Source organism: Microplitis mediator, chromosome 2 (genome assembly GCF_029852145.1).
Source record: "Microplitis mediator isolate UGA2020A chromosome 2, iyMicMedi2.1, whole genome shotgun sequence".
Lineage (NCBI taxonomy): Eukaryota > Metazoa > Arthropoda > Insecta > Hymenoptera > Braconidae > Microplitis > Microplitis mediator.
Window position 1 is genome coordinate 2584840 of NC_079970.1, and position 17377 is coordinate 2602216.

General features: G+C 30.3%; 1 protein-coding gene across 4 annotated transcripts in view; it reads right to left on the reverse strand.

Moving 5' to 3' along the window:
* LOC130664075 (growth factor receptor-bound protein 14-like) overlaps window positions 1–17377 on the reverse strand; it is a 242030-nt gene that overhangs the window by 169466 nt on the left and 55187 nt on the right. For all 4 annotated transcript variants that reach the window (XM_057463782.1, XM_057463784.1, XM_057463783.1 and 1 more), the window contains 5 exons: window positions 9156–9340; window positions 8924–9086; window positions 4895–5028; window positions 1368–1439; window positions 301–432 (listed from right to left, as the gene is read on the reverse strand). In XM_057463782.1, the coding sequence (XP_057319765.1) occupies window positions 301–432; window positions 1368–1439; window positions 4895–5028; window positions 8924–9086; window positions 9156–9340 (686 nt within the window). The remainder of the gene's footprint in view (window positions 1–300; window positions 433–1367; window positions 1440–4894; window positions 5029–8923; window positions 9087–9155; window positions 9341–17377) is intronic.

The window sequence follows — 17377 nt, forward strand, 5'->3', positions numbered from 1 at the left end:
ACGTCAAAGTAATTACATCAGAGCTTAAAGTGTTAAAAAAAAAAATAAAAAAATTGTGTAGCCAACTACTTGAGATAGTTTGATTTAATTGCCTATTGGATCTAACTAACTAATTATCTAATTAAAAGTATCGCCTTTACTTATAAAATTTAAATTAATACTCAGTATTACAAGGGCGATAATGTTAATAATTAAGTTGCTTCGTTGATTGAAATTCAATTGTAAAATCTGCTTAATTATTTCGCGGATTATTTTATTCAATTCAATGAGAAATAATTAATTAAAAAATATTTGACTCACCCTTTCGATGAGGTAGAGTTTGCGATCCATGAGAAGCACGCCGACTTTTTTCCACCCGTTCATATTATTTTCAGCTACCCATAGAACTTCGTAGAATATTGGGTGGGTTTCAGCAATTCGGGCTGCGCGATCCTTTAATTCATTTAATTATTATTATCGTTATTATTATTGTTCATTTAAATCTTGCGGTAAATAATTTTAAACGGGTATAGAGAAATGGAATGGAATGTTGGAGGAAAGTAGAGAACTTGATAACTTTATAGAACTCCTGATATTTATTTGCGGTATTTCAGTATTTCGGAATAACTGAAATATTTAAGGGTTTTTAAATTAAAAAAGAATTATGAAAACATTATTAAACAGTAAAGAATTCGCGAGCGAATGTATAATTATTCGAAATATTTATGAATCTTATGGGGATTTGGAAATTTGGCAAGCGTGGAAAATATTCAGCAACACAGTAAAAAATATTGTGTAAAATCAACACAGTTTGTGTGTTAAAAACGGTTGACACAAAATTTGTGTTGAAATTTCGACACAAACTTTGTGTAACCCCTTTTTAACACAAAGATTATGTTGAAATATCGCCACAAGAGGGCGCAAAAATTCCACAGTAACACACAAAATGTGTTAATAAAGAGTGTATAACACATTTTTTATGTTACAATGAGTGACACAAACTTTGTGTTAGTTTAACACAAACCGTTTTCGACACAAATACACAATATTTTTTACTGTGAACTGATGGAATTTATTAATTTTGAAATTTAAACTCTGAAATTTTTCGCGTACGGAATTTAAGAAATAAAAACTTAAGGGTACGGAAATTTTCGTAAGAAATTTTATGAAAAATTTTGAGGAAATTTAAAAATTTTATACTCAGGGAATTTCAAAAGAAAATTTTTAAATTAAAACAGCAGAAAAAATTTAATGTACATTCAAAAATTTTGTAATATACATGAAATATTTTTTGATCCATAGGCTAAAAATATCAAGACAAATAAAAAAACAGAGGACGACTCAACAATAAATATAAAACATAATAATAACAAAACATGTTATCTCACCCAGAATAGTTCTCCAGGCCCAAGACTTTCTTGCGACTTTGTCCTCAATATCATATGTCGTGGAAAACCTCCCTACAATAAAAAATGAATCCCCACTTTAAACCCTCAAATCGAGAAAAAATCCATCCAAATGTATTTTCTACGAGTTTTTAATACAATGTTGAACTCAACTCGATATATTAAAGTTTGTAAAAATAGTAATTACATTTATCGTTAATGTACAACCCAGTGAAAGTACATACATTACTTGTTAATCGAATTTTAATAGCCTCTACAATGATGATCGACGTGTAATCATGTGTTTAAATTTTATATACGCACTATTGCTCAAATATAATTGCAGTTCATATTAATAATAATTATATTATCCAGACTTCAGACGGTTTAATTTTTTCAGCCGTAACTCGCTCATTAATTTATGAAATTACTATAATTTTAGGCATGATTAATTAAATAAGATATTTCACAAGTGACAGGTACAAATCTTTGTATAAAATATAATTTATACGGTGTTGGATATACACCCATATATTTTTTTTACTTCGAAAAAAACGGAATATTTAATATATATATATATACATGTATATCCAGCGGCTTTAACATCTACTACTATTTCTTTCTTTATATATATATATATATATATACTTGTTCTCTCTGGCAATCTTGCTGATTATTCATGCAAGTTTTTCACCCCGGAAATTCACGTTTTTAGTGAGCGCAATATTCTTGCTCTACAAGACACGCACACAAAGCTGAGTGTGCTTGCAAGCTTACGCTGGACGTGGCGAATAAGAACTTGTAAAAGAGACAAAGCGACAACGAAAGGTATATTGTACTTTTTATATGTGTATAGTCTTGTATAGATATATATGTATAATATAAAAGAAAACGAAAGAAATAATGTGTTCTGACAGCTTGTCGACGTTATTCGCGTTAAAGAAAAAAATGAAAAAAAAAAACGGCCCCTTCTACCCCGCAAACTTACCATCTCACCGAGTGGAAATGATAGACTAAAAAAAATGGCGCCGAAGGAAGTATACCGCGGCAATTACGGAAATTAAAACTCACACCCGCGTACTGAAAATTCTTTCAGACGCTTGTTCGGTCATCAGACTGGCACACAACTTTCTTACAATCTTAAGATAAAAAAATTAAACGAAAAAAACGGCTTTCGAGAGAACGAAATAAAAATTTATAAGGCTCTTGAACAGTTTTGCGAGAAGAGATATAACAAATTGGTACCTATGTTTAAGTTTATATTATTCTAGACAATTTTCAAATTATTCTTGTTTACATTAACGAGTTTTTTTTTACGTTTATAGAAGTTTGTATGGAAAAAAAGTTTGATGGAAATTGTAGAATGAAAAATTTCTACAAATCTTTTAATGAAACATCCGATATTAATTATTCAGTGCAATAAAAAATTCATTGGAGGAATTAAAAAACCCATTAGTCTACAGTAATAATTAATTGGATAAATAGATATGTTTTTTTCATGAATAATAATTTCATATTAAATCTTTTTAATTTGAAAAGTTACTTAATAACTTTGACGAAGCTGAGCGAATTCATCAGGATAATTAATTTGTTTCAAGTTGTGAGATCTAGCGTTATCTTCTCCTATTTTCGGGAACTACATGGAAAATACTACATGTCGGTGAACGAAACTGTCTGGATTTGAACACCCGTTGGTTAAATGCTTACCGACGATAAATAGGCACAGATACTTCTGTTACCGACAGTGAAAACTCAGTGGAATTCAGGCGTTGGAAAGTCAGTGAGTTACTTTATTCCTAATGATAACTTCAGAAACTACTGTGCCGACAGTGAAGTTGTTGTAAATTTTGAAAAGTATTAGCAGCCCTGATAGCCAAGTTGGCAGCAAGCTGGTGACAACCTACTGCAGCAGCTTGTCACCGTTAGCCGTAAAAATTGGCATTTCTATAAGCTGATGGCAACTTGTCGCCTACTTGCTTAGAAAGTTGGTACCAACTTGTAGTCAACAGTTACAAAAACTGAAAGTTGTCATCAAGTTGGTCGCAACTAATATACACCAACGTTCTGATCAGAAAGTCTAGCTATCAGGATTTCAAAATTATTAGCAGTATTAAGAAGGGTCGGGCTTTTTGTCTCATTTATCTTAAGTAAGTAAACAGTCTTATCCTTACTACAGCCACAATATGAAAGCAACTTGACACAGAAAGTTTTCATTAAGTTGTTAGCGACTTATTACTTGCCCAACAATTACATTCAACTTGACAACAAGCTGCCATCAACTGTTTCTCAAGTTTCAGCCCGATATTTACGTCAAATCACGGACAAAATGTCTATCCAAGGTAAAAACCCTTTTCATTTTCTTAGTGATGATTTCCACCTAGTCGACCTAAGATATCGGTTTCCTTTTTTCTGTCAATTTCATCACTTCCCTGATAGCCCTTATTAAAAGAAGCGATTTAAAACGATTTGCAATGTTAAATGCCCATAAGAAAGGCGATTCAAAAGCATTAAAAAGTATGTAAAATTTTTTTTTTTAATCTTTTTAAATCGCTTCTTTTAATAAGGGAGCCACACTCTAAATATAATTACTTAGCAAGTTCTGCAGTGAAGCATCTACAGCTAACTTAACGACAAGTTTCTGGCAAGCCTCGGCTGGATAATACTTGCGTGCAAGTTGATGCAAATCTACGGCCGTCATCTGAATGTAATTTGACAGAAGATCTTGCCGTCAATTTCAAGTGAAATTTTCTATCAACTTAATGTCATTGTCTGACAGTAACACTTGTAGTCAAATTGAATTTAAGCTTACAGACAATTTACTGTCAACTTAAAGGTAACTGCTTGCTCTCGAACACTTTCCTTTAAGTTGGCTTCACCCTGATAGCCAAGTTGGCCGCAACTTGTCGACAACCTACTGCCGCAACCTGTCGCCAAGTTGGCTGCAAAAGTTGGCATTTTCATAAGTTGACGACAACTTTCCGAGCAACTTGTCGACAACTTTCAGCTCGTGTAACTGTTGCCGACAACTTGTCTACAAGTTGCTCAGAAACTTGGTTACAGGTTGCGGCAGTAGATTGTCGCCAAGTTTCTGAGCAACTTGTAGCCAACTTGTAGTCAACAGTTACACAAGCTGAAAGTTGTCGACAACTTGTCGTCAAGTTGGTCGCAACTCAGGTATACCAACTTTCTGATCAGAAACTCTGGCCATCAGGGCAGAATACGGCTGTAGCTTGAAGTTAACTTACGGTTAAGATGGCTATCAGGGTTTCTTTGCGAAGGAAATGTAGGAATCTCGCGTCAATTCAACTGTTCTCAACATTACCGACAATTAACATAGAGAACTTTTTGACCGACTTCCATAGCAAACGAATTGCTTTTACCGACCGATAATAGGGTAAGTTTTGATACTCGCTCGGTATATTTTACATATTTTCAAACATTAATTCCAAAATTGCAAGCAATAAATTCTGGTATGAATAATAAGAGTCATGTTCAATAAATAATTTATAAATGTAATGAAAAAAACATACCGCAGGATTATTAGTATATTTCCAAATGTCATCGGAAACCTCAATGAAATAAAATTTCCTTTCCTCACTGCCGTCAAGCTTTTCGCCATCTTTGTGAACCGCGTAAATGTCTTCATGGTTCTCCAATACCCTCTCTGGAACAAAAAAAGTTTACTAATCATCAGCAAGAATCATAACAACAATTTTCCATAAATAAATATATAAATAAAAAACCAAGTGTCTGTTTCCGTTGATAATTAATCAATTAACGCCCCATAAATTAATATCCGTAATTACTATACAGCCGTTTAATTTATCGAGATAAACTTCACTCAATACCTGAAATTTACTCTCGCAACTCTTTTTTCTATGATACTACCAATTAAAATGTTACGCTAATTATGCAAACTAAATAATGCAGAAAAAAACAAGTTGGAATAAATAAATGAGTCGCGTGTAGTTTACCCAACACACGCGATATTTTAGTTTCCGGCCTGGTCACACAACGCATCAATACCACAAGCTTGTTTTATTATTATTACCATTATTGTTATTATTGTAATTTTGTTTTTCTTGTGAGATCCCACGCAAGAAACGACTTTATTAAATTTCCATTACTTCCTTTTATTCATTTTTTTTACCCTCATCGTCGCTCTATTAATTAATAAATTCATGTTTTTATAATTTTTTTAATGAAAGATAATAATTATTATTTATTGAGCTGCAAGATTCCAATTAACATTCGTTACAATTCATAACAGACAGCAGTAATATAAAGAGAAACTATTTTATGACGCAATTATACTATTTATCGATACAAAGTACTAGTTTATTTTATTAACTCAACTTTCAACACACAATTATCTGGACAATATCAAATCAACAACAACAACAACAACAAAATAATGAAGATTGCTCTAAAATAGCTTGAAAGTAATTTATTAAATAGCTCACTTCCGTCGTTACTGAAGGCTGAATAAATATTGAGGAAAACCTGTCCGTAATATTATTCTCAATACATTCTTATGATACTTCTACTCATAAATACATATATATACTATGCAATATAGTTGTACTCAACGACGTTAAAGCACCGGAAGCTAAAGTCGTCTCGGCATTGACCAGGAACCAATTACGAGGAAGTCCTAAAGGAAATGCGTAATAATGCGCCGGACATCCTGCGCTATCCGATTATCATGACACTTGTACTTATAAGAAATGCCAATTTGTCATATATACTTATCGAACTATTTTCTAATATCTGGAAATCCTTTTTTTACGAAATTTCTTTCCGTTACGTTTAATTATACTCAATAAGATAACGATAAATAGCCAAGTTGAGGCAAAAAGATCAGTAACCGATCGACTTATGGAGGAGATGCCCATCGACTTTACATCGAGATGACCAGGATATGCTTCTGTGAAAGAATTAGGACTCAAAAAAATTTTTTCTTCAGTATTTCTTTTTTATTCTACATCTCAAGGGCCTTGAAAATATTGTTAGATGATAATCAGACGGTAAAATGAAAAAAAAATATATCAGATGGACACAGAGGAGATGCCCAGACACTTTCCAGGCACTCGTGTCTAAAAATATTCTGGGACCGTAAAAATTAGGGTTTTTTTTTTCACTATTTTCTATTGTTTTACTTTGGAAGAGCCTCAAAAAATAATGTCGGATGATAATCAGTCGGTAAAGTGAAAAAAAAAATATCAGATGGACATACAGAGAAGACCATCGACCACATAAAGATGCCTAAAGTCTACAGACAAAAATTTCTGTAAAGAATCTCTTTTCCGAACACCCGATCAACTAAAGACATCATAAAAATATGCACGATTTGCACAAAAATGAATAAAAATCTCAAGCGACACACATTTTAAAAAATTCAGGACATCAAAGATGAAAGAAATGTAAATTTGATACTTTTTTGAATTCCTATTTTGCGCAACTCTCCCTTCTACATAAACTCAAATTTTAGATCATAAAAAAAAAAACAACATAATGGTTTCCGTTTTTCGTAAAACTGAAAAAAAAGTAACAAGAATGCGGTCACATATTAAGTAGATTTATGAGCCACTTTGGCATCGTTTCTATTGACAATATTTCTATTCAAGAATTATCATTATACTAAACAAGAAGTTAATGGACACTCATAAACATAAATAAATAAAGTTTTAAGACCATATCTTTATAAATTTTTGTCAGCCACTCAAAAATTCACTTTCGTTATTATAATTATTTAAATATATTTTTAAATTGGATGAATAAGCGGTTCGGCTAAAAGTATCTCAATCAAAAAATATTAGTATCACCGTGAATCAGCACTTTAAAAAGAAAAATAAAACATTTTTCATTCTTTTTTAATGCAGCTCAATGACTTTTTTTTGTTTTTGTTTTTTTCGTCTGTTCATTCTAATGCCTCTGTTCCAGAATAAAAAAACTCCTGTTTGACCCATAGAACAGGAAACGTACAATGACCTTAAAAAATAGTAGTTGGAAAATACGTTGTTTTAACCGACGAAAATACTTTCTTAAGCGCCTGTTAAATATTCATTTATTCATCCCACTGATTAAATTCGTTTTAACGCGATAATTTTAACTCCCTATACATATTTTAAATTTATATTAAATATAAACCGAGTGAATTTCGGTTTTAATCAATAAGATTTTTTTATTCATCCGAACATTAGTATGCGACTGTATTTCTATGCAATTCTCCTTTAAAATTGACTAATAAATAACGAAAAATGTGCTTGGAAATTGAATTTTTCGCTTCATTCCTTATAACCGGAATTCTGTGCGTTGTTTTTTAACTTTTTTATGCCTTCTATGCAATGGAGCTTTAATTCAACCATAAAATTGTGAAAAATAATTTCAAGTTTTATATAAAAATTAAACTTTTCCGGCAGCAACGTAATCTCTACAAGCTGGAAATTGAATTGAGAAGGAAACCAAAAATGTGATGGTTATTGCAGTTGTCTACTACTATTTTATAAAAAAGTTTTTGCATGAAAAAAAAATTTATCCATGTTTTTTATTGGCTTTCAATCCTTATTTATCTTAAGTACGTTATCGTATTGAATATTCTACTGGATAGTGATACATCAGGATGCTGTTAAAGAGTTCAAAACTTTTCTATGTACTAAAGTTTGCTGTTTTTTTTTACATTGATTCGCAAAGTATCAAATTTTTTCAGCATTGAAATTTTTCCTAAATAATACTTTACTTTTTTAACGTAAGTTAATTCTAATAATGAACGTTAATCAATTAAATTACTTATCGTGAAATAATAATCTCGATCTAATGATAGAACTTTTTATAATAAATATAAATAATAATTCAACGGTACAAATAAATAAAATATAAAATAGAAATTTTTGAATGTTTTGAACAAAAATTATTAAAAATACAGTCGAGTCGCGTTATAAGTCTGCCTACAGGGGTGTAGGGGAATATAATTCCAAGAATTCCTGTACCCCTACTTCTGTTTAGTAGTCAATTATACTTCCCCTTCTTTACAAGTGGGAGAGCGTACGTTATTATTTTCATAATCGCGTTATGAGTCCGCCCGATTGATAAGGATTTTAGACAGAAAAAAAAAATTCTCGACTGAAGGTAAATATTCTTGATTCAAGAAAATTTTTTTGGAAACCGAAATTTTCTCAGATAAAGTAGAAAAATCTTCTCCGACAAAGACCGATTTTTTTAACCGACAAATTCTCTTGGCTCAAAAAAATCTTGACTTGGTTCCCGAAGATAACTTTTTTTTCTGTGTATGATTCTACGACGGATTCTATGATCATTATAAGAACAATATTTATTAAATATGATGTTAAAAGTTGCATTTTGTATTTCAATTTCAAAAAAACATTTAATTCGTTTTACCAACGTTCCGGTCTCATATCAAGAGATTGAAATTAATTTTTTTCAGTTCATGGAGGGGGAAAGATATTTCTTGAAGAGAAATATGAGTCGACGGACTTATAATGAGCGGACTCATAAAGCGATTCGATTGTATATCAGAATATATAAATTTTCAAACTTACCAATAGCAATTTCAAGTTTCGGCCAAGTTTCAACAATCCTCCAATCACCGGGCTCAAATTGATTCTTAATTCTCAATAGCTCACAAAGATTGTCAACACGTAAATCCTTTTCAACTTCGACAATCGAAAACGATTTGTCGATATTGTGAAAAGTCATTTCAATCTAGACAACATATATATTTTTATAAAATATGAATACTAGACTTAAAAAATGAAAAATAAATGTAGTTACTTCTTTGTCATGATCTTCAATCAATCTGTATCCCCCATCTCTTCTCATGAAATCACGGAATCTGTTTCGAGTTGGGGTTTTGTCCAGCGGAGCATAACCCCAATTCCTGAAGGAAAGGTCTGGAGTAGTCATGGGAAATGTTACAGAAACATTATGGAAACATTCGCACATTTTTGGTATCCAGTCTGAAATAATAATTTGAATTATTGATATTAAATAATAAAATATATATAAGCACACATTGATATTTACTGTGATAATTTTTGAAAGTGTGATAGAACATTAGTGAAGAAATGATTTTATTAAGCCAAGATAATTCGGGTGCTAAAAAAAGGAGCCCTCTTGTTCACATTATTCTTATATTTATACAATCTGGGCTAGACGATCACTGTCTTGACGTGATATAAATATTTATTTACGTACACCGGTGACCTTTTGGGTTTTATTTAAAACAGACAATAACACAAGTGCAAAAAGTCAACAAAATATAATTGTGTGTTTAAAAAAGCTAGATAAAATATATGAAAATTTTTAATTCCAATACATTGTATGCCGAAAAATATTATTTCATATCAATTCAAGGAAATCGTCTTATAAAATTTTGAAATTGACTGAAAAACTTTTTTTATTCTTCAATAATTGATATTAAGATCAAAATAAGACGATTTCCTTGAAAGTTTGTGAGAAAAAAAATTCAGTCTATTAAATATATAGAAGAGAAAGGCAAAACGGGCATCATAAACAAAAGAATTTTGAGCTAAACCTTCAACTTGTCGCTTATATTGCAAAAAAAATAAGACAAGTTTTCAATTTAAATTTTTAAAAAATTCCGGATCAAATTAACTAATTTCGAAAATATTTTTTATTATTTTCAAGAAAATTTAACAAGTAAGAATTTAAATGTAAGGGAAAATTTGAAATATCTCTTAGAAAATTTGAGCGCGAAATTTGAAAAATATTTTTTAAAAGTGTAGAAGAAATTGATTTCGATTCATGGGCACTTTGAAAAAAATTTTTAGTGAAATTTGTGAATATCCCAGTTTTCCTACCTCCTCTATAAATGTATGAAACTTTTGTGTATAATACAAAATTAAAAGCACAATAATTATAAAAGCTGAAGTATCGACCACGTGAACAAATTTATATGAAAAATAGTTATGAATTAATTGTAAAATAGTTGAAAACGTACACATTTGAACACCAATCCAATGAAATTAAAAAAAAAGTCTTGAAAAATGATTATTATAAAAATGAATACATTGAAGCGGGGTAACGGCGTAGCCTCGATATTTTTTAATTCAAGGCATTGTTTTATAACGAATAACTATTTAGTTATTGCGTAGGAGCAATAAAAATTGAACGCACGTGGATGGAAAAAAATAATAAATAAGAAGTAACTATAAACAAAGCAATAATAAATAAAACTATTAAATGGTTTATATATTAGAGATTGTGACGCTCGATTCGTAATCTCACATTATCGTACGTCAAAGCAGTTAACGAGAAAAGAAAGGTCAGATTCTAGTGCACTTCAATTCACAATTACTCTACACAAGAACAGGTTAAATCCTGGTCTATTATATACTGCCGAGACGAAACTTGTATATCTTGTGCTGTAAACCGGTTGATAAATTTTTGTTTATAGATTTTATTTATCTGACCGCCTAATATCCACCCTTTGATAGTGATGAGACGTTAATAATTAAAAATCATGAGTTTTAAATATTTATAATTTCTCATTCAATTTCATATTTTCCGATTTGTTTTTCCTCGAAATTTAAAAAAAAATTATTCTTTCATAATTGCAGAAATATTTAAAAATTTCACAATGATTTTTACTCGAGACTTCGAAAATTTATACTTGAGTTTAAATTTTTACATTCAAAAATTTTTTCAAATTTCATTCATTGCTAGAATGTAAGTACGAGAAAACAACAAAAATGTTTAAAGAAAAATATGAAATTTCTGTTCAAATAAAAACAGAATTCTAAAAAAAAAAAAAAAAAACTTGCCGGGTAAGGTGAACCACTTAAGAAAAAATTCTTTTTTTTTTTTTTTAATTTTAAAAGTCGCACTGCCGGATGGTCAACGTGCCCAATTTTTTCAAAAATTCATAAATAATTCAATTGAAAAAAATCCTTCAATTTTTTTTCAAATTTAAAAATAACGATTCAAAGAACACTATAAGACTTTCTGTACTATTACATTACACTAGTAAATCTTATAGTTGCTGGTTAATTTTAATATTTTTCGAATAGTAAAACTTTCACTTGTACTATTTTTTAATTGATGAAATAAAATAATTAGAGGTATGAAAATTACACGAGTCGTCATAACAAATACGTTATAGTTTTTGAAATAGATATTACACGTTAGTTATACAGAGTTAAATTTAATAGAGCACAGGTAGTGTTTATTGCAGCAATTGCTGTGAACTCGTCGGCAGACGATACGTATGCTAATTTTTACGAGCGCACTCTATGCGCATACATATTTCACCAGACATATTACCATCGAGAAAATCATCTTCACGCGATCCTATTTCCGGTTAAGTTTAACAATAATTGCGTCATTAAATTAAAATACCGTAATAAAAATACTAAATAAAATAATAATAATTTATTGAAGCCACGATAAATTTTATTATTCATATATTTAATATATTTCTTTTTACCTCTTAAATAAAATATATAAAATAAAAATCCCATTTAATTAAATTTAAAAATAATAATAATGATAATAAATTTATCGTGTTATAAAAAAATAAATTATATTTTTATTTTAAATTCAAAACTATCTCTCTTCAAAGAGGAATAGCTTTCGTGAATGACGATGCAATTTCGCTGGGTACAAGTCAGACACGGTCGCTCCTCCCCCATGTACATGCATTATATCCCGGTAGGTCGTAAAAATTTAGCACCAATAATTGCTAGATACGCGATACACAGCGTGGAAGCCCTCAAGTCACTCCTTACTCATATTTTTATCCTCTCTCTTCCTCCCTCTTATCTTCAGAATACGTTTAATATATGTATACATATATACATCCATAATATATATAACGACTGATCGAAAATCTTTCGAAACCATATTAACATCCGGTATTGTTGATTACAATTAAAATAAAAATAAAAAAATATTCAGAGGTCGTAAATTTTTTAAATTATGATAAAATATTTCTTTTTTTTTTTTTGTTTAATTTATAAAATTTTGATTTAATAATTTATATGGCTGATGGATCTTTCATTCCAACTATCGAAGCGTAAACGAAATAATAATGAATGTTAATAACGAAGATTAAGTAAAAAATTACGACGCATTTTTACTTCTACGCAGTTCATAAATATTATTGTTGGGTTAATAGAGATGCGCATTACTTAATAATATCATTGGTAGATAATTTATTGAACGTAGATATGGGGAAAGAAATAATTGGGTTATTACGACATAGAAAAATTGTTATTTCAACTAAATAAACTGAATTTTTATATACAACATAATGCGCATAATCTTTTATCAAAAACTTATTTTTTTTATTTCGTTTTTCAAAAACTCGTACGCAATAATCCCTTGGATACGGAGTAATCCGCTCGGATTTGTCATTGTTATTATATTTTCTATGTATTTTATTTTTAAAAAAATGTTTTTGCTCAACGAGGCAAGTTGGACAGTAATAAAAAAATATAAAAAATATTTGACTGCGAACCAGCCCCTGAACTTCCCATGGCTTCAAATTTAATATTTTTTTTTTGTTGTTATATAAATTAATTTAGTCAGTATTGAAAGATAATTATTCATGTGGAAAATTTCATAAAATATAAAAAACAGTTTTTTGAAATACCGCAAAACTGATTTTGATTGGTTGACCGGATCAAAAGTTCTAAATACTCAAAAAAACACACGCCCGAGTCAAAAAACATATTCGGATTTAAGTCTTAAAGTTGTCAATAAGGTTTTTGAGGATCAATTTGGAATTTTAAGATTGACAACAGTATAGAAAGTTATCCTAGTTTAGTTCTCAAAGTAGTAGTTAGGTCCAATTTTACCACTTTGAGGACTAAACTGGAATAACATAATCTGGATTAGAGCCTCAAAATACTCAAAACGTACAGGAATAATTTTATCCACATTTGAACCTCAAAAGTTTCATTCGACGGATATATTCTCTCTCCTCCCCTTTTCTATCTAAAATTTCTCAAAGTCCAAATTATAACTGTTCATTCATTGAGGATTTTGAGGTCTGTTATAATTTAAAATTGAAAAATTATTCGCATTTAGACCCAAAAGTTCTCATTGAAGATTTTGAGTACTAAAGTAAAATTACTTTTTGGGCGGCAAATAAATCATCAAAGGGATTGATGTACCTGAAGATCGGAAAGTTTTTCACGCAACGAAAATGAAAATAATTCACGAAATTTGTGTCTAAAGGCGAATTTAGGGGTAGTTGGGGGCGGCCTGTCATTTTTGGCTGACGTGCGAAACATTTCCGAAATTTAGATCTATTAGTTTTTTTACTTTTCATTTCTTGTTTCTTATTTTCGTTCCGCGAAAAACGTTCCGATCTTCAGGAACACAGGGATTGAGGCTTTTGAGGACTAAACTAGAATTTGTTTATTGACTCGGGACTCAGATGTTATTTAAAAAAAAAAAAATTATATTTTTTTAAGATCTCAAAACATTGATCTGTAATAAAATAAAAATTTTTCAAAGTTCAATAAGCGGGAAGTTAAAAACCCAAGAAGACTTAAAATATCATGTTGAGGTAGCTAAATTAAATAGACTCTAGACATAACAAAGTGGCGAAAAGAATCCTGCTAAATGTGTGTGTTACGTATTATAGACAGACCGTCCAGTTAGAACAAACACAAGGTATATAAAATATAAATATGAGAGACCTGACATCGCGAACTCGCGTAGCCTTGGCCTACTCTACTCGTCTACCTATACCACTTGCAATCTCATCGTCGTATTATACATGTATACAACATTTTTTAAATCTTCTCGACTATTTGTTTACTTTTTTTGTTCCATCCTCATCCTGTTTAATTCCCAAGCCCTTCCCATTCCCTTCCTTAGGCAAAAAATAAGAAAAAGTACAGAGTAAATACGGCAAAAAATCAGCTACACTACAAGCATCGAGTGAAAGCGATTCTTGAATAAGCCATTACGAGAATAAAATAATCTCAAACGTCTGTTTATTTATAAAACTATATTATTTATAGCCGGCTATTTATAGAAGATCTTATTTTATTTTATATTTATCGATGATGTTTATAAATAAATTTTATTGTCATGATTGTAATTAAATCATAAAGTAAAATAATAAATTATTTATTTACTCATAAATATATAAATAAATAATAAAATGAATAAATTTAATTAAGAGATATTTTAATTGAATAATTTTGTATATAACAAGACATTTAGGAATGAGTTTGGTGTATCCAGTTTGTCCTTAAATGGATGTTACAAATAAAATAAAGACTGAGTTTGGAAGTTGTGTGTTTATCCAACTGGGTGGTCATCGGTCAGTCGAGATTGCCGACGACGACGTTATTGACATTTTCGATCGTTTTTAAGTTGATAAAAAAAATAAAATAAAAAAAAAAAAATTACCTTTAATAAAAGTAAATTCGAGATAAGAAAAAAGTAACTTGAGGTTGATAAACTCTCGTTAACAAAAAAAAAAAAAAAAATGTATATTTATAACTGCGTTGGAATTTAATGAGTGACGTGTTTCTAAAATGCGGATAATTGCTATCTGATAAATCGATATATATAAAATAAATAAGCTTAACTTTTCATCTCCTGGGATAAGTAAAAATAAAATATAATAAATAAAAGATATAAAGCTTGGCCGTAAGCTAGAGAAACCCAATACATTGTTGACATTCCGCTAGAGCTAATTCTATTTCATGATGATGATATCCCACAATGTATTAGAGGTTTGCTCTGAATGTCATGTGTATATACGGATATGTGGCTCAGTCTCTCCCACTCTCTATCTATTGGTTATATATATATGTATGTATGTATGTATATGTACATAACAGCAGGAAACGTCAACGTCTGATGTCATTCTGGATGGGCACGAGTATGTGTATAGAAGCTCTAAAACCACAACGGGATTTTAGTGGATCAATACGGACTACTTTATGATGTAACAGTATTAAATTAATTATCAATATCGTCACTATTCATGTGGTACAGTAATCATGTATGATCATATAGATAAATATGATATATTTTTGGAATCTACCTCGCGCAAGGACATTAAACATTTTTAAACCACGCGTCAGTGCTCGGTTAGATTTTCTTTATGCAAAATATAGGGGAAGGGGGGCAAAAGGGGGTAGGGTCGGCAAAACGGGGTACCCCCAAAATTTGATAAAAAAAATTTTATATTTTAAATGGTTTTTAAACATTCCAAAATAACTTCGGTAAATATAATTAAGCGTTACTTTGAATTTTTTTTTGGTAAACTTTTTTAAAAATCAATTGTCAGTTGAAAAATATTAATGACGTTTGTTTTATGATAAAAACAATTAAAAATTTTTTTTCTTCTTTTGTATCCAATAAACATGTAAAATATAATTTTTCTTCATGTAAATTACTTACAAAAAAATTTAACTTAATCAAATTCGTTTAAAATCCAGAAATTTTTTTTTTTACCTTTTTCAGGGGGTACCCCACTTTGCCCGCAGAAATGAAAAATTTTTTTTTTCAACGGTAACTGAAAATTTCTTCTATTTACTTTGAATATCATTAAAAAAAAAAGATTTAGCGTATTTGAGTCCTCGAAAACTTAGTATTTACCCCCTTTTGCCCCTCCCTCCCCTATTTTTGAAATTTTAATCTCTCGCGGTTTCCGCGGGTCATCTATCATTTATGTACTTTTTTTTTTTAAATTAAATTAAACTTTTATGAAATATATCCCAAGTTTATTAGTAATGACGTTTTTTAAATATTTAAGTCTCTAAATATGATAAAAAATAATTATAAATATATATGAAGAAAAAAGTTGCGGTTCGTATTGATCGCGATTCTCACATCGCGGGTCACACAAAAGTAACTCCTCTAAGGCGATGAGCGAATGAGAGAACAGAAGGATGATCAAGTTTGAATTTAAGTTTGAGTGTATGGTTTTATGTATACATATATATATATATGTATATATAGCACACAATGTATGATAAGTCAGAGGTGCGCAGAACGAAACGATTGGGGCTTGCATAAATAAAGTGCAACGCTTAACTCGCGGTATATAATCATGAGCCATAATCCGATATCACTGATGGCCGATCTGGCCCGAGAGCAAGCGGCACAAGGTTCGCATCGATGAATCGGCTCGTTATCTCGCTCGTTTGACCTACTGACGTGACTCATTACTGTTGTTCATCACTAATACTTGCCTTTAACTTAACTCAACTTAACTTTTCTTAACGTTATTACATTCTATCTCACTATACACACTCGTTCGCGTATATAATTCTTCCTGAATTGCAGCTGCTGCCGGCAGGTAGACAACCATATAATTCTATACCATTATATTATAAGTTCAAAAATCCATCTCGTTACAAATAGTATCATCAGTAATTAAATAAATTTAAATAGTTTTGAATAATGTAAAGTGCACACCTCGAGCTCTCACATTTTTTTTTCCAACATCAATTTTTATGAAAGGCCGCGTTTATTAAATTTTTTAAATTTTTGCTCAATAGTTCGTCGGTGGGAACATAATTTTAAATAAAATTTAACTGCTGACAGATCAAGGCTGAAATTAATTAAAATCGTTTAAAGTCACGCCCGATACTATTTATTTATTGTAATTAAACGGTAATGACTTGAGCGGTAATTTTTATCAGAATTATATTTTTTACTGATCTAGAGTTGATACTAAAATAAATGGGTCAATTTATCCTGTCATTCAAATGTTATTTTTAATTTCGACCCGAAAGTATCAACTGGAACCTTAAAAATAAAAATAAAGCCGCGTTAATTACAATCCCTTCCTTTTTTTACCACAGATTTTATTTATACGAAATTTAGTTGGGTGAAAATTGAAGCTAAATTAACACGCGTAGAAAAGTGAGCACTGGCCATTGTACATGTAACTGACCCGAGTCGAAATTTAAATCGTATATTGAAAGTACTAGACGTTAAGAACGTAAATTCGACCTTTGAAGACGTAAGTCCGTAAAAACGTATTTTAGACGTAGTTG